The sequence below is a fragment of the Excalfactoria chinensis genome, chromosome 9 (assembly GCF_039878825.1).
Source record: "Excalfactoria chinensis isolate bCotChi1 chromosome 9, bCotChi1.hap2, whole genome shotgun sequence".
Taxonomy (NCBI): domain Eukaryota; kingdom Metazoa; phylum Chordata; class Aves; order Galliformes; family Phasianidae; genus Excalfactoria; species Excalfactoria chinensis.
In genome coordinates, this window is record NC_092833.1 from 1,659,543 (window position 1) to 1,681,950 (window position 22,408).

The 22,408-nt window shown below is 55.1% G+C and overlaps 4 protein-coding genes across 6 annotated transcripts in view; 3 read left to right on the top strand and 1 right to left on the bottom strand.

Moving 5' to 3' along the window:
• The window catches only part of THAP4 (THAP domain containing 4), a 13,572-nt gene extending 8,467 nt beyond the window's left edge, over positions 1 to 5,105 (top strand). For all 3 annotated transcript variants that reach the window (XM_072345033.1, XM_072345034.1, XM_072345036.1), the window contains 4 exons: positions 230 to 389; positions 2,121 to 2,230; positions 3,058 to 3,161; positions 4,776 to 5,105. In XM_072345033.1, the coding sequence (XP_072201134.1) occupies positions 230 to 389; positions 2,121 to 2,230; positions 3,058 to 3,161; positions 4,776 to 4,895 (494 nt within the window). In that variant the 3' untranslated portion in view covers positions 4,896 to 5,105. The remainder of the gene's footprint in view (positions 1 to 229; positions 390 to 2,120; positions 2,231 to 3,057; positions 3,162 to 4,775) is intronic.
• Positions 5,106 to 7,411: 2,306 nt separating this feature from the next.
• Positions 7,412 to 9,134, top strand: ESPNL (espin like). The gene is made up of 2 exons (XM_072344651.1): positions 7,412 to 7,798; positions 7,854 to 9,134. The coding sequence occupies exons 1-2, from the start codon at positions 7,412 to 7,414 to the stop codon at positions 9,132 to 9,134; spliced, it is 1,668 nt and encodes a 555-aa protein (XP_072200752.1).
• Positions 9,135 to 9,636: 502 nt separating this feature from the next.
• Positions 9,637 to 12,736, top strand: KLHL30 (kelch like family member 30). Its single transcript, XM_072344652.1, has 7 exons — positions 9,637 to 9,676; positions 10,114 to 11,138; positions 11,369 to 11,455; positions 11,542 to 11,697; positions 11,770 to 11,958; positions 12,128 to 12,273; positions 12,488 to 12,736. The coding sequence occupies exons 2-7, from the start codon at positions 10,193 to 10,195 to the stop codon at positions 12,734 to 12,736; spliced, it is 1,773 nt and encodes a 590-aa protein (XP_072200753.1). The 5' UTR covers positions 9,637 to 9,676; positions 10,114 to 10,192.
• Positions 12,737 to 13,764: 1,028 nt separating this feature from the next.
• ILKAP (ILK associated serine/threonine phosphatase) lies at positions 13,765 to 22,218 on the bottom strand. The gene is made up of 12 exons (XM_072344294.1): positions 22,065 to 22,218; positions 21,779 to 21,844; positions 21,514 to 21,570; positions 20,789 to 20,908; positions 19,812 to 19,938; positions 18,717 to 18,823; positions 18,135 to 18,228; positions 16,842 to 16,929; positions 16,440 to 16,561; positions 15,561 to 15,680; positions 14,296 to 14,377; positions 13,765 to 14,042 (listed from the first exon to the last, which is right to left on the bottom strand). The coding sequence occupies exons 1-12, from the start codon at positions 22,108 to 22,110 to the stop codon at positions 13,902 to 13,904; spliced, it is 1,170 nt and encodes a 389-aa protein (XP_072200395.1). The 5' UTR covers positions 22,111 to 22,218; the 3' UTR covers positions 13,765 to 13,901.
• Positions 22,219 to 22,408: the final 190 nt, after the last annotated feature.

Below are 22,408 nucleotides of genomic sequence, written 5' to 3' on the forward strand. Positions count from 1 at the left end.
GTCCCCGCCTGCAGCTGGGAGGGGGCTTTCCCTTCACTATAGGTAAGACCAAGGGCAGCCCTGAAAGCAGACCTGCTTGCCACGACTGTGCTGTATTATGCCCTGTCTCCCTCCACCCCATGGAGCTGGAGGAAAGCGTTCCTGATGCATCTCCAAGGTGTTTCATGTTCTCCCTCTGCCCGAGCTGCAGAGCAGATCCACCAATCTTCCACCTTTCCTCTTTCCACAGAGACCCCACAGCTGAACCCCGTGATGGAGCCCCTCTCCTGGATGCTGGGCACGTGGCTCTCAGACCCACCAGGCGATGGCACCTTCCCCACTATGAAGCCATTCCAGTACCTGGAAGAAGTGCACATCTCTCACGTGGGACAGCCTATGCTCAACTTCTCGTAAGTCTGGAGGTTTGGCTGCGTTGGCAGCAACATTTGGATCACAGCAGGTGTGGCTGCAGGGAGATTTGTTCATATTTCTATCCCAGTTCCAAGTAAACAAGTCTTCATTTACCAAACGAGACGGTGTAATGACGTGTGGCTGGGTTGCCTGATTTGTTTGTTTCCCTTTAAAACTGCTGATAAATGGGTGTGCTGTTGTGACATGCCCAGAGCTGTGTGCTTGCAGCCTGTGAAGGTTCACCAGCCTAAAAGCACCGCGGGGCTTTTCAGAAGTGAGTTCACACCTCTGTTGTTGACGTGTACCTATACAGGGTCACTGTGACAGTGGCACAGTGTGCAGTTCATGTGACCTGCCACTCCACACTGCAGTTCATGTGACTGTGCCCTGAACAGCTCCATCCTGAGCACGGCCATCGCTGTTGTTTGCGCAGGGTCAGCACCTGTCTTTGAAAGGTCTGCTATCCTTCCACGTTAATGTGGTGTGCTCCAGGTGCGTGTATTAGGCAGAAGATGTGCTGTCCCTCTGGCCAGAGAAGACGTTGTTCCTGTTGCCAGCGGTAGCTGTTTAATTAGAAATGAATCCTCAGGTAATAGTGTTACCCTAGAACTGCTATCACTCTGCTTTTCAAGCTGCCGCTTACGGATATGAATGAAGGAGCTGTGCTGGGGCTCCCAGGTTTGTCTGCTTAAAACTGGTCCCCGATCTTCACCTTAAAAGACTGGAGGAAAACTGAATAAAATGTTCAACAAGCTGGATGCTGGGCAGGCAGCCTAACTGTATGGTGACAAGTAATTGTCCAGGCACTGAAAGCAGCTTTTGTTCAGTTCCTTCCCACTTTGGAGTCTCAACAATCCCAGCATGATGCACGGCTCCATAGGCTGCACTGGTTGTAGAGCACAGCTGGGCTGCCAGCACAGCCCTCAGCATGGATGCAGCCTGCTGCAGCAGCTCTGAGCCTGGCTCTGCCTCCTTCTCACAGGAGGGTGAGGAAATGGAAATGCAAAGACAAGTGATGTGAAGAGAGAGAGATGAATCTAGAACGTCTCAGCCACAAAATGGAGTAGCCCACTGCATTATGTGGCTATGAGTGAGTTTAAGCTGCTGTTTATTTCGGTCCCCCGTGTAGATTCAGGAGTGCTAATGTAATTTATGATCATATATAATAATAGATAAATAGTGCTCGCAGTATTGATGACCAAGCATGTGGCTGTAAGGCATCCAGAAGAATAAATAGGCATCTGAGCTGATTTATTTTGCTCCTCTTTTTGAGGCGGGGAAGAAATAAGTGTGTGGTGTTGCTGCCTGTGGCAAGTAATGTACAGGGAAGAGAAAGACTGCCAGATTTAAAAGCTTAATAAAGGTGATATTGCAAGGCTAGATGTTGATTTGAGAGACGGAAGGTTTGGGGATAGATTACGGCTTCGGCATCAGTGCTGTGTCTTACTGCAACTCAAGGGAGTTTCTGAGCTAGCTCTTAGACAGAATCTGAAGCCTGAACTTAAATAACAGCTTCCTAGCTTTGGGACCTAGCAGTGTGTGTGAAGGGGCTGTCCTCTTACACACATTTTCCTACCGTGAAGCATGCTCAGTCTCTTACTCTACAAGTAACATTGCAGGCAGGCTTGTGTGGTTAAATGCAATGTGGTTTCCTCTGAGATGAAAGCAGGCCAAAGAGTGTATTTTCAGTGCAGCAGTACAGCAGCTTTGGTGTTCTGATCTCCCCTCAGATTCAATGCCTTCCATCCGGACACCAGGAAACCAATGCACCGAGAATGTGGATTCATCCGCCTCAAACCTGACACTAATAAGGTGGCCTTCATCAGCGCCCAGAACACAGGTACTGCCTCTCTGGGGAGGAGAGGAGGTGCTTGTCCTGCTGTACCTTCCTCTTTAGCAGTTTCTTTCCATTTACTTTCACTGTGGGCTCAGCATCTCCATCCTGCTATTAATGAGCACCACGTTGCTGGGACTGGCTTAGCCCAGCCAGCGAGGCTTTGTGGCCGTCTCAGTCAGGAAGGGACCACGAATCCAAATATCACACATGCAGAAGATGAGGGGTAACCTTTCCTACAATGGTATGCTGATATTTGCAGGCAAAGATATTGAAAACAAAGGAACCCTTTGATTTGTGCCAGGAGTTGCAGTCTCAGCCTTAACGATGGCCTGGTATAAGGAGCCAGTGGCATTCTTGTTGCCTTTGTGGCATCCAGGTCTTTTTGTGCAGAGAGAAGGAGAAAATGTGCACAGATAACTTGCATCATTCCCAGCCTTCCTGTGAGCTCCTAAACTAGGAGAATTTCCTACTGTTTGGAAGTGGTGCCTCATTGTGCGCTCACAGGGACCGAATGAGAGACAGAACTGCATCTACTCTGTTGTAAGTGAAGAAATTTCAACCCCAGCTGATGCTTAAATTTGGGTCTAAGACCACAGAGCAGGTGCTGAGTGGAAAATTGCCAGTTGCAATGTGATACTGATCCCACAGTGTGAGAGTAAGTCTGCCTAGGGCTTCCAAGTAGCATTATGTTTCTGAGGCTGCATGGATTTGCAGTTGTTGATATGTGCCAGGTCAAGGAAAAACATTCTTCGTTTCTATAGCCTAATAACTGTGACATTTTGTTAATTAACCTTTGTTGCCTGGTATTTATGACTTTGCTTTCTCCTTAGGTCTTGTGGAGGTGGAGGAAGGGGAGGTGAATGGTCAAGAGCTGTCTATAGCTTCTCACTCCATAGCCAGGATCTCCTTTGCCAAGAAGCCCCATGTAGAGCAGGTGAGTTCACGCTCGGTCAGCAATTCAGATCTTAATGTTAGCCCGGGGGGTGTCTGTTTGAGAGGCCAGGTTGATGAACACACTTTAATTACAGATCGCCTTCAGGTTCTCTTGGAAATATTGCACAGCATCGTCGCTTATCTTCTCTTTGAGTTTTCAAAAGCCGTTTCATAGATCAGAAGATGAAAAGGGATTACTGAGATAAGAGCTGCCATGCTGAGTCAGAGCAGCCAGCCACAACCCTGTCTCCAGCTGTGGCAGCAGCAGGTTCTTATGGAAGCAAATAGGAAAGTCTTGTCTAAACAGCAGCACTGAGCCTAAAGAGAAGGGCTTCTCTTTACAGAGGCAGACACGGATCAGCCCAGTCTGCAGGTACAGATCCCTGCCACACTGCCCTGCCTGATCCTTTCCCAAGTGCGCCTTCCGCAGCTGTGGGACACAGAGCGCCCTGTGTCCCTTCTGACGGTCATCATTGATTTCCTCCTTTGCTGTTTGGTTTTCAGTCATGAGATCAGAGCAATTTGCATTTACACCATTTGCTACTGATCAAGGGGTCACACCGGGCTGTTCGGCAACCTTTAGTTTGTCTGTTCCTGTTGTGGGAAGCAGCCAGGGCAAGCTGAGGGTGGGTTGATAAGGACAAGGTGGTCTTAAGAGAGCAGGAGCCCCAGCTGTGTGTTTGGCAGGCACGGGCTGCTGAAACGGAAGGGTTGTGTTACTGCTGGGGATAGGCACGTGCTGCAGGTGTAGGAACAGATGTGTTAATGGGGCAGGATGCTGGTTTAGAGCACGCGGACTGGCAGCAGCTTGTGGATGTGCCCTTGAGTCACCTCCATGGGAAACGAACAGGTCTATGAGAGCCTCCTTTCCCTTCCATGTCTTCAAGACCAGCTGTAATTCTGGAGCAGCAGACATCCCGAAATCTTTCTGCTTCCCTTTCCCTGGCACTGCGGGGTGGGTCACCCCGGTGGTGATGGCAATGTGGCTCTTGGGAAAGGCCATTGGTTTCTTAGCTGGTAAGGTGACAAGGAGCTGGTCAGAGCAGGGATGTGTACACTTCAGTGCATTCACTTGGCAAAAGCCTGAACTGCCAGCTAATTGTAGTTGCAGGTCATCCTACTGTCCCTAAGGGCTGGGCAGTTGGAGCGGTACCTTCCAGGGTTATTTTGAAGCAAGAGCTGAGGTTTACATACGATGGCCCCACATTTCTCCCATAGATACCTAAGTGCAGACTTACAACATGCACTAAAGCCAGAGCTGAATACAGCCTGAGCAGCTGGGAAGATGCTGATACCAGGATCCAAGCTTCTGCTTGCACAGCTCCTCCACTTTGTAGCTCCACAGCGTAACCACAGATTGGTTGTGGGGAGGTTTAGTGCAGTGCGAGCAGTACGAGGTGAAGGAATGGGGAAGGCATTGCAGGTTGCTGGCCGTGTGTATGAGGGGGAGGCTGTAATAGTGCCAGGCAGTGTAACACAGAGGCCTGCTGCTCTGCTGTCCCACAAAACACCTTGTCGAGAGCGGCCATTGCTCAAGCAAGAAATTTATAGTGGAGAATGCAGTGTGCTTGATTTATGATATATATGTATAGATATTTTTTTATGCTTTTCTCAGATTACCAGAAAATTCCGTCTCAATTCGGATGGGAAGCTAGAACAAACAGTCTCCATGGCGACCACTACGCAGCCCATGACACAGCACCTCCACATCACCTACAAGAAGGTGACACCCTGATGCCAGGAGAGGTGCGGGGTGAGGAGCTGGGCATTGTGCCCCAGGAGCAGCAGTGGCTTGGAGATGTGGGGTGGTGCAGACTGGAGTCGGGTACCTGCGCTCAGCCCCGGCCGTGCGGAGCTGCCCATGTTGGTGAGAATGTTAGCGGATGTTCCTGTAATGGTATATATAAAAAAATAATAATAATAATAATAAAAGCTTTTATTTTTACGGCCGTGTCTTTGGGTGTGATTGCTGAGCGGTCTTTGAGGCCTAATGCTCTGCAGGAGGAATCGTGGAGTCGTTAAGGTTGGAAAAGATCGGGGTTTGTTTGTCTGTATGTTTCAGGGGTAGAAAGGGCTTCGGGGTCAACCTTCTGCTTCCTCTGTTGTTGTCTGTGTCTTAGAAGCAGCAGGATTAGGAATGGATTTGCATTACAGGGATCAACTGTGAGAGCTCCAGCTTCTGCTTAATGAAACTCGGCTCACTTATTCACACCCCTCTTACTGGGTGACAGAGCTGGAGCAGGACCAAGAACGAGCAGAGCTGGATGATCTTCACGATCCCTTCCAACCGAAGCCACTCTATGATTCTATGACCCGATCCTTGTGGACTTTGAAGGCTGTTGGGTCAGGTCCTGCAGGAATCCCATTTCTCACGTAAGGTGGGGTAGACCCGGGGGCTGGGACCAGACCTTCTCTGGCTTCAGTCCGGAATGCTGCAAGAGTGAACAGGTGAAGACCTGGAGTCACTGAGCAGCAAAAGAAACATTAAGCAGTGGGAGCTGGGAGGTGAGAGAAGGGGATCCCGAGAGCTCATGGTGCAGGAGATGTTTTTGGGGTGGGTATGGATGAGATGGGGATTTAGCTTGCTTCTGTCCATCGTAGGTCCCTGAGCCCCCCAGCTCCATCTCTGCTGTGCCAGGGCTGGTGGCAGCAGTGCCCTCACAGTGCTGTCTTGCTGGGGGGCCGGAGGCTGGCTCTGTAATGGATCCTCACCAGGTGGTTACCATTTAGAGGCTTTGATCTCCTGCTGCTTGATTTCCTTCCAACCCCTCGATTGAATTTCTCTCGTGTAACCGAGCTCCGCTGATATATTCTGGCCATATATAATGGATGGAGGTTGAGTGAGGAAACAAAAACAGTGCTGAGTATCGGGAGCAGCCATGCGGGTCCTGCGGCCGGACCCCCTCCCTGCCACTGCCCCACAGGTGTGTGCAGTTGGGCACAGGGTGCCTGCACCCGCATCCAGCCCTGACCCGGTGTTGGATTGTGCATCACTTGACCTGGAGGTTGGTGCAGCGGATGTGTCAGGACGGTGGGTGCCAGCTTCCATCCCTCCTCCATCACCGCACCATCTTAAAACCCAGCGAGGCTCTGCCAGCTCAGCTGTATCGGCCGCATCTTTGGCTCCTGCAAGGCGGCCGGTGAGCTGGTGACGGCCAGCACATTTGCTTCACTAATGAGGCTCCTTCTTTTCAAGGGCTTTGAGATAACAACCCGTGGTGTGAGCAGCAGCACTGGGATCCAGTTGCTTGTTTTTTGCCCAGGACGGGGTGCGGGCAGCACAGCGCTCCCGGCTCCATGTTCCTGGGGGGCTGCCGTGCCCCCTATGCCCCCCTGGCTCCGTGCGGGTGAGAAGCACTGCGCGCTGCTGGAGGGACACCCTGGGATGAGCCTGCACCACTGAGCCCCATCTCCTGCTGCAGCCCTGTGAGCAGTGACTGTGGCAGTGAGCCCTGAGGTGAGTGAGCACTGGGATGAGGGATGGGGAAAAGGAAAGGCTGGAGGACGGGGGGGTGGGGGCACAGCCCCACGTGGCTATGGAGAGGGGGGTCTCTGGCATTGTGGGTGTCCCCCAGGATGTCCACCCATGCAGACCCTCTGTGCCCTGGGGCAGCTTCTGTCCCTGCAGTTCGGCCCAAGGCAGACATGGGAACGCTGCTGCTGGCACGTGCCCAAGCGGGTCAGGAAAGAGCCTGCAGTGGGGCCACTGCTGGGCAGGTGGGAAGGTGGCCAGGAAAGGTCTCGCCCAGTCCCCTGTGCCTCAGCTGTGTGCGGGGTCAGGCTGGGTTGCAAAGCCTGGACATGCGGAAATGCAGGGCTACTGCCGGGGCAGGGCTGTGCTGCTCTGCAAACACAAGCAGCCCTCCTGAGCACAGCAGTGCCGTGCACCATCGCAGCTCCCCCAGGCCCAGCTCCCCTTCTCTGCGCTCCCCAGGGCAGCCAGTGAAGGTGTCCGCTGTGCCCAGGAGCAGAGCACCCAGCCGGGGCCATGCTGCAGTGTGGGCTGCGGGGGCTGCAGGTCCTCCCTGCAGGTGGATAGACACCGGGACTGTGGGGCTGTGTCAACAGATGCGCTTGCAGCTTTTCCTGGTTCTCCTCACCTAGCTGTAAGTGCTTGGCCTGGGATAACTGAACACATTTCCCTGTGCTGGTTCTGCTGTCCCACCCAGCGGAGCAGGGATGCAGACTCCTCTCCCATCCCACAACGTGTCCCCGTTCCCCTGTCCCTGCAGGGACCCAGACCCAAGGCAGATGCAGCCCAGTGAGCCACCACTGCCGGAGCTGAAGCTCCGCAGACCCGTGCAGCGGGGCAGGATCCCAGCGCCCTTCATGGACCCGGTATGTCACCGCACCGCTCCGCCATCCCGCGCTCGTGTCCCTGCCCTTCCCCATTGCTCCAGGCAGGCCCGTGGGAACCGTGCTGCTGCACAGGGCATGGCAGCAGAGCCGGCAGCACCCTGGAAAGACCCCCACGGCACCACTGCGGTGGACCCTCTGGACGTGGACGCCTTGGTGCCCACGCACGACGAGCGGGGCCGCGCCATCCCTGAGTGGAAGCGGCAGGTGATGGTGCGGCGGCTGCGGGCACGGCTGGCAGATGAAGTGCCGGCGTGTGATCAGGTAGGGCCAAGGCTGTGGGTGGGACGCAGCTGGGTCCCTCGTGTCACCGCATCCTGATGGCCTTGTGCCGCAGGAGCCAGGCGCATGGCGCTTCTCGCCGTCCCACGAGGCCGTGCTGGGCCCATTTGGTGAGCTGCTGACCGAGGCGGACCTACAGCAGCTGGAGCGGGCGGTGGAGAGCCTGCGGCTGCGGCGGCGAGGAGAGGCCTACCAGGACGAGCTGCAGCGCCTGGCGCAAGAGCTGCGCGCCTTGCTGCCCTCCCCGCTGCTCAGCATCACTGTCCACAGCCCTCCTCCGGCCCCAGGGCAGCCCTTGCCACTCTGGTGCGGCCGCCTGGCTGGCGTGGTGGGCAGCCTGGAAGCGCTGTTGGCCAAAGCCGAGGGGGCTCGCGGCAGCCCCATGCCCACCCCGCCTCCCCCACCGCTCCCTGCAGCCCCGCGGACGCCGTCGGGCAGCGTGGCACAGCGGGAGATCCGGCAGTGCGGGGTGAGCGTCAGCAGCCTGCGCGGGGCCTTCGAGCAGCATGGCGGCGGGGAAAGCAAGCCCGCAGCGGTAGTGGAGGCTGCCAGCGACTCGGGGATCAGCTGTGAAGAAGCGCTGTCAGAGGGCAGCGGTTCACCGGTGCCGGAGTCAGCCAGGCTGCGCAAGGAGCGCATCGTGCTGCTCTTCCTCAGCCATTGGAAGCGCTCGGCAGGAGGCCTCAACTCTTGGGCTGCAGCCTGCCGGGCGCTGCAGGCCAGGAGGGAGAGAGCGGGTGCTCCGGGCGAGGAGCAGGAGGGCAGGAGGGGCCGCCTGTCGCGGCAGTGCAGCGCCATCCAGCAGCTCCTGGGCAGCTGGAGGGACGTGGCCGCCTGCCCCCCGCCACCGCTGCCCCCCACTGCAGGCAGCCCCCGCGCCCCGCTGTCCCCGGAGCAGTTTGTGCGGCGCGCAGATGGGACGGCGGCCGACTACGACAGCCTGACGCTGGAGCTCTTCATGCTGGGCTATTTCCGCATCCTGGAGCGGGAGCTGCCCCCCGAGGAGCGCCGCGGCCGCCACCTGCTCTGCTTCGAGGTGTTCGACCACCTGGGCCGCTTCGGCTGGGACACCGCGCGCGCCTTCCACCGCGCCGTCACCGACGAGATCGCGGCCGGCCGGCGGGGCTGGGGGGATGGATTCGAGGACATCAAGGAGCGCTTCTTCGGCACCGCCAAGGGCTCGGCATGGAGGGCAGGGGGTGTGGGGGGCAGCCCCCCGCACAGCCCGTCCCGCCATGGCCACAGCAGCAGCCAGGAGGAGATCTGCAGGTGCATCGACCGCAGCTTCGCCTTCTGGAAGGAGAAGGAGGCTGAGATCTTCAGCTTCGAGGAGTGATGCCTCCTGACGCCCATGGATGGCCTCGGTGCTTCTCAAAGGGCCTCAATAAAAGCTTTTTGGTTTTGTCTCATAAAAACCCCTTGAGATGTTTAGGGGTGATGGGGAATACCCTGCTGAGTGCCCTGGCGCTGTGGAGGCCTGGCTGCTCCATGCCGGCTGCGCTGTGTCTGCTGCCACCCGCTGTGCTCCACCTCGGGACTGAGATATGAGCCTATATTTAACAGCTGGCCCCAGGCAGGGGAATGGGACACAGCAGTGTGCTTCAACAGCCCGGGGGTCTGTCCCCTCCCAGGCACACACAGCAGCATGGTGCTCCCGGTACCCCAGGAGGTGATTTCCCCCTCTGCACCCTTGGGCGCCCCGGGGTGGCAGCAGGCAGCTCTGCCCCAGCGGTGCCTTTAAGAGCACTGTCCCCGCCCCGGCTAAAAATATCCCCCTGGCTCAGCCCCCACCACCACCCCGCGTGTCCCCCCCGTGCCCCCACCACTGCCCTCCCTGCTGCATGGGACGCAGCGAGCTCTGAGCGGGGCACAGCCCAGGTAGGAGTGGGGCAGGAATGGGGCCCAGCAGGGCTGGGGGCTGAGCACTGCATGTGGGGGGTGGGGTGGGGTGGGGGGATGAGTCTGCCCCTTCCCGGTGAGCACCCACACATCCACACCCCACACACAAGATGCTCAGGCTGAGCTGTGCCAAGGGGGGGATGGGGTCATCTCCATGTGCATCGCCTTGGTGTGGCAGGGCAAACGGTCTGAGCTTCGGGGGGCCAACGTGATCCCAGTCCTAAAACCGCCCTCCTGGATCACTGCGAACTGCCCCCCAGAAATATGTGGCAGCTCCGGGAGGGCAGCTCAGCCCTACGGCTCAGGGTGGGGAAGGCGCAGCCGCCGGGCTGTGTGAAATCCCTTCCCTGGCCCCAGCTGGTGCCGTACATCACACGGCGATGCGAGGAAGGGCCCGTCTTACCATCTCCCTGCAGGGACAGCCTCTCCACGCTCAGCCCGGGCTCCTTCCCGCTGCGGGGTCCCACGGCCACCCCAGCCCCCAAACCCGGCACCATGGTGCGCAACGTGGACGACTTTGACTTCTGCCTGCCGTCACACGCGCAGGACATGCTGGAGGGGCTGCAGCGGCTGCGCGCCCACCCCAAGCTGTCGGACGTGACGCTGCTGGCTGGCGGGCGGGAGTTCCCCTGCCATCGTGGTGTGCTGGCGCTCTGCAGCCACTACTTCCACGCCATGTTCTCCGGGGACTTTGCCGAGAGCATCGCCGCACGCGTGGAGCTGAAGGAGGTGGACCCCGGAGCGCTGGAGACGCTGCTGGACTTTGCCTACACGGGGAAGGTGACCGTCAACCAGGGCAACGTGGAGGGGCTGATGCGCACCTCCAGCCAGCTGCACTTCCCCACCATCCAGCAGGTGTGCAGCCGCTACCTGCGGCAGCAGATGGATGCCACCAACTGCCTGGGGATCTGTGAGTTCGGCGAGAGCCACGGCTGCCCCGAGGTGTCCTCCAAGGCCTGGTCCTTCTTGCAGGAGAACTTTGAGGCTGTTTCTCAGCAGGAGGAGTTCCTCCAGCTCTCCAAGGAGAGGTTGGCCGTCTACCTCTCCAACGAGCAGCTGCAGGTGCAGGAGGAACAAAGCGTGGCCGAAGCCGTGCTGCGCTGGGTGCGCTACGACCCGGGGCAGAGGGCCCAGTTCCTGCCTGAGCTGCTGGAGCTGGCCCGCCTGGTCTCGCTGCCTGACCACTACCTGCAGAACCTGCTCGCCACTGAACCCCTCGTCCGTGACTCAGCTGCCAGCCAGGCTCTGGTTGCCCGCTCCCGTGCCACGCTTGGTGCCGCCGGCACCGTCCCCACTCCACCAAAGGCAGCCCAGCCACAGAAACTGGAGGAGGTGCTGGTGGTGGTGGGTGGCCGCGTGCTGGAGGAGAGCGAGGATGAGGAGGGGGGGCTGGAAACTCCAGCTGCCCCCAGGAACTTCGCCTTCTACAACCCCAAAACACGTAAGTGCCCACCATGGTGTGTTCGTCATCCCCCGGCTCCTCCCCCATGGGATGGGATGGAGAAAAGCCGCTCTCAAACCACGCGGCACCGTGGGGACATGGGCTGAAGGAAGAATGAAACGGGGCCGGCAGAAAGTGCCACCCTGAACTGCTGTCCCCACCCCTGACGGTGCAGATGGGGTGTCCCCAGTCCACAGGCAGGGTGACAGCGTGGCTCTGCTGCCTTGCAGGGCGGTGGATGGCTCTACCTGACTTTCCTGACTACAACAAGTGGGGCTTCTCTCTGGTGGCACTGAACAATGACGTCTATGTCACTGGTAGGTGCTGGGCTGGGGGTTTCCCCAGGGACAGGGAACCCCTATCTGAGCAGAAGCTGACCTCAGGGCCTGGCCTGTTCCTGTAGGTGGTTCCCGGGGGTCCCGGAATGACACGTGGTCAACAACGCAGGCCTGGCGCTTCTGCCCCAAGGACGGTGTCTGGACAGCCATCGCCTCCATGCTGCGAGCGCGGACCAACCACACCAGCGCCGTCCTCAACGGAGAGATCTACGTCCTCGGGGGTAAGGTGACACTGGGGTCAGGCGGGCGGTGTGGCACAGCACAGAGGGCTGCAGCGTGCCATTGCCCTGCAGGGACAACAGTGGAAGTGGTGGAGGTGGAGCGCTATGACCCCTACAACCAGAGCTGGGCAGCCATCAGCCCGGCCCTCAAATATGTCAGCAACTTTGCTGCTGCTGGCTGCCTGGGTAAGCTGTACCTGGTGGGCTCCTGCGCCGTCAAGTACAACGCGCTCACCCTGCAGTGCTACAACCCTGTGCGAGGTGAGCGCCCACCAAACCCCAGGGGCATCCCCAGTGGAGCTCTGTAGCAAACCCCTGGGCTGTGGCGCTGCCTTGGCTGGGCAGCGTGGGTGCCAATCTACCTCCTTTCCACCTCCCCTGAATACCTGGGGCTGCTCCCTGCCTGCCCACTGACGGCTGCCCCTTGCAGATGCATGGAGCGTGATCACGTCCCCATTCATCCCCAAGTACCTCTCGGCCCCGCGCTGTGCCACGCTGCACGGCCTCATCTACCTCATCGGGGACAACACCAAGAAGGTCCACGTCTACGACCCAGAGGCCAACATCTGGCAGAAGGTAGTGGCATGCTCCAGGAGCACAGCGTCCACATGGAGTTACAGCTTTAAGCAGAGATCACCCTCGCTTTCCCCAGTGCCACCAGCATGAAAGCCCCCTGCACAGTCCCTCAACCGCTCCATCCCCACAGTGCACTACATGAGCCCAAAGCATGGATGCTGCTAAAGCCGTGGTGGGCAGCAGGACCCCAACACTTGCCCTTTCCTTGGTGCAGGTGCAGCTCCTGCACACGTTGCATGAGAACGGCGGGATGGTGCCGCTGGGAGATCGGCTCTTCGTCACCGGCGGCCACTGGAAGGGCATGGATGGGGATTACCGGGTGGAGATGGAGGTGTACGACTGCGCCAAGGACCGCTGGGTGTGGGAAGGCTCGCTGCCCTGCCTCTGGCTCTTCCACAGCTCCTCCTCCATCTTCATGGACACCTCCAAGTGGACTGAGGCTTTCCCAGGGGACCAGGAGTGATAGCAGAGCTGACAGCAGCGACCCAGGTGCAGGCAGACTCAGCCCCAGCCAGGCAGTGAGCTGCTTGTGTTCCGTCTCTCACCTCACATCCCTAACCCCACCACAGGCACCAACACCTCAGCCTTTTTTTTTTTAATTAATAAAAAGAAAACCAAAGCAGAATGCTTTCCTCACCTCCTGAAAGCCCAAAGCTTTCGGGGTATTTCAAAGCTGCTTGCTCTCCCACCAGCCCTCTTTCCCCATGGCTTTGGGATCTAGAGGGCCAGGGGAAGCAGGGCAAACCTCCCCAGTGCTAAAGCTGCTCAGTGTCAGCTTCCCCTTGCACAGCAACACAGCATGCACACAACCAAGCACCCAAGGGACACGGTCCCATAATGGCAACCCAAGCTGGCACTTTGTCAGCCCTTTCCCAGCTCTGATGCCTGCAGCCCCAGGTCAGGATGAGCATGAAGCCATACCTTCTCAGAGGCCAATGCAGCCTCCAGCACTCTGCTCTTGGGATGCTGGTACTGTTAGATCAAGTTGTTCCATAGTGCTGTTATGATGTTTGACCCATTAAAAGTGCACAACAAGGAGCTCTGTGGCCCGCCTGTCTGTCTGGATAGGGGATCCCTGCGTCAATCAGGGCCACCTACAGGGCTGGTGAGGTACACCATGCGTGGGAGCAGGACCCCTGCTGCCCTCCCAGGGCCACTTGGAGCACTTCATGCTCCAGAACCAAACTATTTCCTTCCCCGCAGCAGCAGGTCGTGAACACAGAGCCCAACCACGAGGCCCCACCAAGGCCCTGGTGCTCGGAGCTTCCCCTCAGTGTCACACAGAGCTCGAGGAAACAAACAGCAAAGCTGCAGCATTTGAACAGGTGGCAGTTTGTGCACAAAGATGGCTGCTCTCACCAGCACCTCTACCAAATGGATTTATTCGGTTTGTCAGGACATCCAAGGGGGTGAGGGTGAACAGGACACAAAACTCCCCCACCCACAAGCTGATCCACCGTGGTAACTGCTTAGAAAACACTGCTAGCCAAGTGAACTAAAACTATTAGAAAAAACCTTTATTTACACTGAGAAGCATGCAGCAGGGCCCTCCCCCCACCGCGCACGCACCCACACCAACTTGTCCCATCTTTACATCAGATGGAGGCCTCGCTGCTGCTCCTCATCTCTCAGTGCTCTATCCGGACCACCATGACCGTCACGTTGTCCGCCGACCCTCGCTGCACTGCCTTGTTGGCCAGTCTGTTACAGGCAGCTTCATATCTAGCATCTGCTTCCTGCTTCCCTTCTCTTTTCTGGATGTTCTTATCCTATTGGGATAAGGAAAAGACAACACTGATCGGCCCAGTAAAGCACAGCAGCGCAGGCACGTGGTTATTTCTGAGCACAGGGAAGCAAAATAAATAAGGACAGGCACCAATAGAGAGCAGCCCTTGGCAGAAGTACGTTTCTGCACCACCTGCTCATTGTTCAGCTAATTAGCCTGGAGGGAGCGAGTCACATATGATTTCACAGCTCCTGCTCTGACAAATGAATGCACGAGTAGCCCAGCCTCCTCCTCACCTCCAGGCAGGACACAATGAAGTTCACAGCTTCTTCTGGCGTAAAGACTTTAAAGAGGCCGTCACACGCTATCAGGATGAACCTGGAAGTCAGACAGGTTATGAGGATGAAGCTTTGACTCCCCAGCTAAAGCCACATCCCTCTGCAATTCTCCTTTCTTGTAATGAGTATCCATGCTTCAATGCAAAGGCACAATGTGCAAAAGCTCATCTGAAAACCCCTCTGAGGCACCAGGAGGCCTCTCACCACCAGGCACTCAGGGAGCTGAGGCAGTTCAGAGCCCAAGCTAAGAGTCAGATGAGCCGTGTCAGACCTACATCTGCACATCCTGGGAGGCTGACACACACTATTAAGCAAGGCCATATACTATGCTACTATGCCCCTATCCCTTGCTGGGGAGCTGCTCTGTTTCTCTAGGAACAGCTCCCAGATCCTTTCATTCGCATGTTTTCCCTGCTAAGCAGCCAAGTGCAAGGAAACAGAGCAACACAGCTTAATATCTTAAGTGCAGCCCTTTACAATGCCGTGCTCCTGGTGTAAACACAAGGGATGCAAAACCCCATGGGAGGAGAGCTATCTATCTCTCAGCTCCCAGTGGGGAGAAGGAAACAGCTTGCCGCATGCTCCCTCTCCTGCACAGGGGTTTGCACTAACCAGGAGCCCCAGACAGTCACCAAACAGAAAACAATATCCCCTCTGCCACAGCAATGCACATCTTTGAAGGCAGTTTCAGACTCTGATGTTCAGAATATCCCTTAAAACGTTTTAGTAGGTTGCTTGCTATGGAACTCTAATCCCACCAGAAGCAGGAGCATGGGGTCACCCACTTGCCTCTGAGAGCACTCAGGGCTGTACTGACCTGAGTGTAATTTATCATCATCAATCACTTGCTGGAAAATTATCTCAAATCTTCAAAAATCAGAGCTGAATGCAATGGCATTTGGGCACCAAATCCAAGGATTCAAGCCTTAACCACCTGCTTAAAGACAGGTGCATCAGCTTAGAGCACAAAGGATAAGGCCTGTGTGTTATCAACCACTGGGAAGCTGGTTTCTCCAACAAGAGCCTTCAGTGTCTTGGCAGAGTGAGACAGCAGCATTGCCCCACTGTACTGGTAAGGAACAGGAGCAGAGGGATATCAGCAGCAAGAGGCATCCTTTAATTCTGGGTGATTAGCCTCAGGTACCTTAGCTCTGGCAGCAGCCTGCATTGCTGCTGAGCAGAGCCAGGACACAGCAGCCTCCTCGTGAGCAGGCATGATTTACCTGTCATTGTGTGTGAGCTGGCAGCGTTTGATATCTGGCACAGAGATTACACCACAGCGCTTGTACTGGCCATCCCCAATGGAGCGGGAAACCTCCAGCACTCCCAGCACTCTTCCATCCCTGCACGAGGAGAAAAAATGCTGAGTCTCCTTTACATACACACATCTTGCTCTTTTCCACCCAGCTGCCTCACACAAAACCAAACCCACTTCCCCTGAAAGTTCAAATCTTTTGCCTTTCAGGCCTCTACTCTATTCTGCATGTTTCCCAGTCTTTCACACAAGCAAATGGAGAGGGGAAGGAAGAAATGAAGTCAGGAGAATTCAAGGCTGTTTTCTCTCTCCCTGCTCTAACTCAAGTCCTGTTCAGCCTAGCAAGCCAGGGAAGCAAGAGTTATGCCAACTCCTGTCAACATCCAGGAGTATTCACAGGCTGTGCTCTGCCATTCAGGACAACCAGCCCTGCACATTGGTTCAGCTGCTAGCACTTAGAAGCACAGCCATGAGGACAGACACTGTGCCCTCTTGACCACTCTCCCCTCTTGTCAGATGAGGAAGGAGAGCTGGTGCTGCAAGTAGCAAGTGAACTCTGCCCAGTGCCACAGTGTGCAGCAAGTGCAGTTTAACAGTCAAGCCAAGTTCTGCAGCTCAAGTTTAAGCACGTCTATGCTGATGTTATGCCATCAGGCTTTCAGTTAGGGACAAGTTCCTGCCTTTGCAGCACAACACTGTCACCATTTTAAGTCCAAGGGAAACCAGCACACATGGCAATGAAATTACCGCTAGGCTCTCACTAGCAGGCACGCTAAGCTCCAGAAACTCTACATCCAGAGTTGAGCCAGCATTTCGCTTTGCTCACTCACCACCTTCAGACACTTACCTGACATTTCCCCCCGCTTTCTGTATCCTCATACGTTCCTCATATTGGGTGGGGTTGTGCTCCTTGCTGAGGCTTAAGGCCGCATGCTTCTGGCTCTCTTCATTGTACCGACACAGAATCGCCTGTGCTGACAAAAGACCCTTGTGAGTAAATACCAAAACCTTGGCAAGAACTTCCTGAGAGCTTTAAAGCTTGCACTTGAGGCTTACTACATACATAAAAGAAAAGCCAACTTAAACGTTAAAAGGTAACTGTGATCTCTGCAACAGAGTACAAAAGGATTGCAGTATTTCCCCACAGCACTTGCCTGCAAATAATACAGGCAACAGAACTCACCCTGCAGAGCTAGCAAGCTTGCAGAGGAGTCAAGACTTCAACAGTGGGCATCTCTATTCTGCTTACCCGGCTGTCTCCGAGGTTGGCGATGTAAAGAGTATTGTCAACAGCCAGGACACACGTAGCTGTGGAGCCATCCTTCCACGCAGGCTTTCTGAGGAAACAACAGTGAGGTTACCAAGGAGGAAAGCTGTTGAGAAGTTGCTGACGGAGTGCTCCTGGGGACTTGAGGAACCGTCACACAGTGACATTCAGCAGCCAGCAAGCCCGCAGTAAGTCACACCTGCAGGCAGCCAAGTCAAAACAAAAAACAAAAGCAGGATGGCCAGGGCTGCAACTGAGTTATAATCCTTTTGCCTTTCCTTCCCTTTTCTCACCATACTCTTCCTGCCCACTTCAATCCTCACCTTCACCTCAGCAGTAACTCCAATTGCTTGGTCACACCCCTGATAGTTCACTTGCTGCAGTTAAGCTCGTATCCCTGGAGCTCCAGGTAAGCTGAGAAGTGTTTATTAGATGACAGCTGCCACTTGAGTCTTTCTCATAACAAAGCCCAGCTTGGACACCACTCTTTACTGAAATTAGATTTGAGAGACTGATTTCTAGATGTATTTTAGCCATTTTTTCCTGATTTGAAGGAACACACAGCAATTCTTTGCAGTGGCTTTATCATGTTTCTGACCAGACTGCTTTGGGAATGACACCCTCGCAAAAGACTCAAGGAAACTTCTTATTGTCTGTTAAGAAACAGCCAATTTGTAATTTACTTAAAGTTTGCAGGGCAAATCTCAGATGCAAAAGTTGCTCCAGCTGTGTCAGAAGCGCCATTAGGAAGCAGACAAGAAGTGTGAAGGGCTGTGTCTGAAATACAGTCTTTTTCTTACCAGTTGGTACCCTCACAAACCACAGCTGGTGTGTCAGTCCAGCAGAGACAGAAGAAGACAAAAGCGTTCGCACTCGAGAGCCAGCAGGGAGACAGGCTGGCATTTCACCCACAAAGTATCTGCTTTTCAGTTTTGTTATAGAAATTAGAGATAGGGGAACAAAAAACCCAGCAAGACCTCCTAGCTCACACAGTATGGGATGCATCACTTCAGCAGCATGTTAAGTCTTCAAAAAGAAGGCAAGCAGGATGCTCTGGTAGGTGCACAGTGGATTCTTGGTTATGTTTTGGCTCCTTTCTTTGCCATTAGCAGGTATTTTAGCCCAAAGGGTCCTGGCAGGCTGCTTGCTGCAGGGTAAGACTAGAACATGCTGTGACTGAGCTCAAGCAGGAAGGCACAGCCTGGCACACAGCTGTACTTGGTGTTTCACCAAGACACGACTCAAGGCTTCCTCACAGGAAGCATTAACACTTACTGACTGGATGCCTGCTTTAAAAACTCTTCATCTGTATGTTTGAAGGTGTCCAAAAGGCATCTCTTCACGGTTTTCTCCACACTGACCACCTCACCTGCCAGACAGAGAAATCAGCAACTGAGCTCCAGTTCAAACATATCCAACCCATCCCTCCCATCACGCAGAATGGATGGCAGCACATCGGGCAGATCCTGCACACAGCAGCTGAGGCACATCCCAGGCTCACGCTACCAAAGTCAGCCTGATAAAATGTATGTCGAACTTACGATAAACCCCCCCCTCCTCCAGAGAGGTTATTTTTACTCTTCCTTTCCTCACAAAGCAGCACTGCCAAGCCTGGCAATAGAACATCCCAGGCTCAGTTAGTGGTTCAATATTGGCTGCTTGCACTTTCATTCCAAAAAAGGCTTCCAATTCTTTTCCCCAGGAGATGGTGTGGTCTCTGTGCACACAAGCCCATTTGGAATAAGGAATGGAAACTGCACAACTACACAGCAGCAAATCCATTCCCTTAAGCAGCAGCCACAACTTCACAGTATAAAAGGTGACCACTGGCCTACGGCCCTCCCTCCACCCTCTCACCTTTCGGAAATTTCTTGATCAGGTTGAGGTGCAGATTCTGTGCTGCAAACTTTGAGGCTCGGACTCCCCCATGGCCATCAAAAACAGCGAAGTATGAGACACGTGTGCTGGGAGGGAACAAGAAGGGCTGTCAGCTAGAGGGAGGGACTAAATACATTTGTTCCTGCCCCACCTCAGCCAGTATAAGAAATGCTGCACTCTAAGGCACAAGCGGAGGTAACAAGATGGAAAGCTCATGCAGTCCAGGATTTTCATGGTTTACACACATAAGCACTGAATACTTCCTTGTAACAGCCTTCTCTGTAGAAAATGAGAAGTATAATAGAATGTATAGACTACAACTAGGCATAAAAGCAGCTAAACGCTTCACCTAGCAGGCGCTGCAACCCTGCAGCACCACACCAACATCAGCCTGAGCAATCCTACAGTTCCTTGCACGGCCTAAGTTTGCTGCAACTGCACTACAGACAGGAAGCTTGGATCCTTCATCAAACAAAGCTCTCAGGACATGAGTTCAGAAGCGAAACACAGCATCAGGACAACACATGAAAGCACTCTTTTAAACATGAAAATATACATATATACACATTTATATCTTACTTCCCAAGATAAATAAGCTTTTCAGGTGAGAGAGTTCTAACATTTGCTCTCTCTTCAGGCACTCTGTTGCCACAGATAAGGATTTCTTTCACACTCTGTAATAACCCCAAGGCAAGGACTAATTGCTTGCAGTTAAAATCAGCGTCTCGAAACATCTATGCTTCAACGAGGGTAAGAGAAACTCAATAACCAGCGTTATTAGGCCCTCACAGTCCTTGTGAAGTCAGTGACTAAATTCACCGAGTACCACTGGAAGGTATTTATATATAACCTAATCCTGTGACGTGCTCAGGAACAGGGCTAACGATTAACTCCAGATTTCCCAATAATGAGCCCAAAAGACACATCATGAAGCAGCCTGCAAGCAGGAGCATCAGCTGCTTAAAGCAACACACAACACAGGCTTTGCCGAGGCAAGCTGGAGCTCCTTCACCTCCACACCTGGCTGCCATCCATAGTTTTATTCCCCAGCTTTGGAGGTCAGGGCTCACTTACACTTGGGAGGGCAGAGGCTGGCACTCCTCAGTGATATCATTTAAGATGACATGTGCATCCTGCATGTCTTCTCTTTCACCTTTCCTCTCTGCCACGTAGCCCTTCAATCCAAGAATGCCCACTGACCCTAAAGGAGACAAACAGACACACGGCAATCAAACTCCCTCATTGCCTCAGCTCACACGGATGGTCACTTTTCATCTGTCACAAAAGCACAGCAAAATGTGGCCCTTGCTTTGCAGCAGCCCATCTGGCACCTTCTGCTGAGCACAGTGCATTTTGTAACACGAGGTCAGCAGCTACAAAAGCAGCCTGCACTGTTTTGGGGGACAGCTGTACACAAGCAGTACTGCTGGGCATCACAGAAAGCCCTTGTGAAATGGAAGGCGGGGGGTGTGAGAATGAATGGCACAGCTGAAACAGAAGATTAAAGAAATCTTAGCCTTAAAGAATGGGTGAGAGCAGGAAACCAAAGTCTGCTGTTTCCAGAATATGTAATTTCCTTTTCACCGAATACATCTGGTTTCCCAAAGCTGCACATAACACATGGGAACTTGCACTGAAGTCAAATGTATTATATGTCAATACAAATAACCCTCTCTCTCTCTCTCTCTCTGGCTTTCTCAGCAGCCACTCAAGGGAGATTTGTGGATCTGGCAAAAGAAACTGGTGCAGGTCAAGCCTTCCAGAGGCTTCACACCCAGTTCCCCTGCTGGCAGCACAACCCCTTACTCTGCAGATGCCAAGGCACTCACACTGCCCAGCTCCTGCCACTTCAGCAGGCTGGTAAGGAGGCCCATGTGAGGGAGGCAGAATGCCAAAGAGTTTGAGGGGCTCCTTCCACTGCAGTCTGCTCCCCACGAGAAGTTGAAAATGCCAGCAGACTGAAGAACCGAGGCTCAGCTTTAGCCTGGACCTCCTCAGCAAAATGTCAAGAGTACAAATTGAGTACATTTGTTTTCAAACTGTCTGAAAACCTTTACAAACTTTCTTTTCCACAAGTTCTTCCCTGCCATTCTTCTCTTCCTCCTCCAAGGACTTCCTTTTCTCTCCTTTTGCATCGCTCCCTGCTGACACCTGCTCAGGAGCGCTGGAGGCTGAAAGAGAATAAAAGCAGGCAGGTGAAGACTCCCAGCTTGGCTTTATTTGCAGGACTTCAGCAGTAAGACATCCTGCACTGAAGCACGCTCAGGAGCACAGACTCACGCAGCATTAAGTGACAGCAGCCCACATCCCTATCTAGCCCAGCACACACAGATGTGGTCACCTTGAATCACATGGCCCTCCCTCAGCCACAGTACAGCCATGTACAGCTAGAGGGCACCTGACTCTTCCCAGGCCACAAACCATTTCCTAGCTTCTAGTCTCTATTGCAGTCAAACGTTCAGACAGTTAACATTCCAGATCAGAGCCTGGCATGGTTTTAATTACTATTTGTGTCTGTGGAGTTGTGGCCACAACAACACAAGGAAGCACGCATTATTACTTTGAAGGTGCACAGCGTATTCATTATGGACTTCAGAACACAGGGCACAAGTTAGAACTGTCAATTACAAACAGTAGCATCAGAACCTTTTCCTGCTCCCATATGATACCGTCCCCTTCCAGCAGTCAGCAACCATACACGGAGCCCTGCCGACCAGCAGTTTGGTTCTGAAGCAGCTGTTAAGGTCAGGCCAGCAGAGCCAACACAGCTGCTTACCTGCATCACTGCTGCTGGCTGGCGGGAGATCATCGAAGAGGAAAGAGCTTCCTTTTCCTGCAGCACAACAGAAAGGCAAAAAGCGAGCACCTCTGGCACTGCAGGGGCACAGAGCTTTGCACGGCCCGCATAATGTACACAAGCTACACAACGGCGGCTGACCGAAGGCACGTCAACCACCGCTCGGAGGCCTCAGGCCCACGCTCCAGCCCGACGCCTGCCGGGGGGCGCAGCTCACACGGCACAGGGCACGGCGGGGCCCTACCTGTGTCAGCGCTGCCGGCCGGCGGGAGGTCGTCGAAGAGCCGAAGCTGCCCCTGGGCCTCCTTCCCTGCAAGACACCGTCCGAGGCTCGGCACCAGAGGCGGCACACGAGGCAGGGCCGGCCGCGGAGGGGCGGCACAGGCACCAGCCCTCACAGCCCCGCGCTGAGGCGGCCTCCAGGCCGCGCCGCCGAACGCTCCGTCCTCCCGCCGCCGGGAAGACCCCGGTGTCCGCCCCCAGCCCGGAGCGGCCCCGAAGCCCCCCGCGGGCTCCCCCCGCCCCCTCACCGTGTGCCGAGCCGCCGGGCTCGGGCAGGTCCCCGAACAGGTCCATCCACCGCGCCCGGCACAACGCCGCCCGCCCCGCCGCCCCGCCCCGCCCCTGCCAATCTGGCCCGAGGGGCGGGGCGTTGCGGCACGACGGCCAATAGGAGGCCGCGGTTAGGCCGGAAGCCGGAGCGAGAGCGGCGCGGCGGCGGCGGAAGCGCTCCGAAGATTATCGACACGCCGCCGAGGGGCGGTGACGTAGCTGCGCGTTCACCAATCGCTGAGCGGGACGGCGCTGCCAATCAACACCGCTCTCGCCAATGGGGCGGCAGGGCGCCAGCCGCGTGCCCGGCTTTGGAGGGATG

Coding starts and splice junctions, on each gene's coding strand:
- ESPNL (XM_072344651.1), top strand. CDS start 7,412: ATGCAGCCCAGTGAGCCACCACTGCCGGAGCTGAAGCTCCGCAGACCC. Junction 7,799..7,853: donor AGGTAGGGCCAAGGCTGTGG/GTGGGACGCAGC, acceptor CTTGTGCCGCAG/GAGCCAGGCGCATGGCGCTT.
- KLHL30 (XM_072344652.1), top strand. CDS start 10,193: ATGGTGCGCAACGTGGACGACTTTGACTTCTGCCTGCCGTCACACGCG. Junction 11,456..11,541: donor CAATGACGTCTATGTCACTG/GTAGGTGCTGGG, acceptor CTGTTCCTGTAG/GTGGTTCCCGGGGGTCCCGG. Junction 12,274..12,487: donor AGGCCAACATCTGGCAGAAG/GTAGTGGCATGC, acceptor TCCTTGGTGCAG/GTGCAGCTCCTGCACACGTT.
- ILKAP (XM_072344294.1), bottom strand. CDS start 22,110: ATGGACCTGTTCGGGGACCTGCCCGAGCCCGGCGGCTCGGCACACG. Junction 19,939..20,788: donor GGAAAAGAAAGTTTGTAAAG/GTTTTCAGACAG, acceptor TGTCTCCTTTAG/GGTCAGTGGGCATTCTTGGA. Junction 16,562..16,841: donor CCAACCTCGGAGACAGCCGG/GTAAGCAGAATA, acceptor TTGTCAGCACAG/GCGATTCTGTGTCGGTACAA.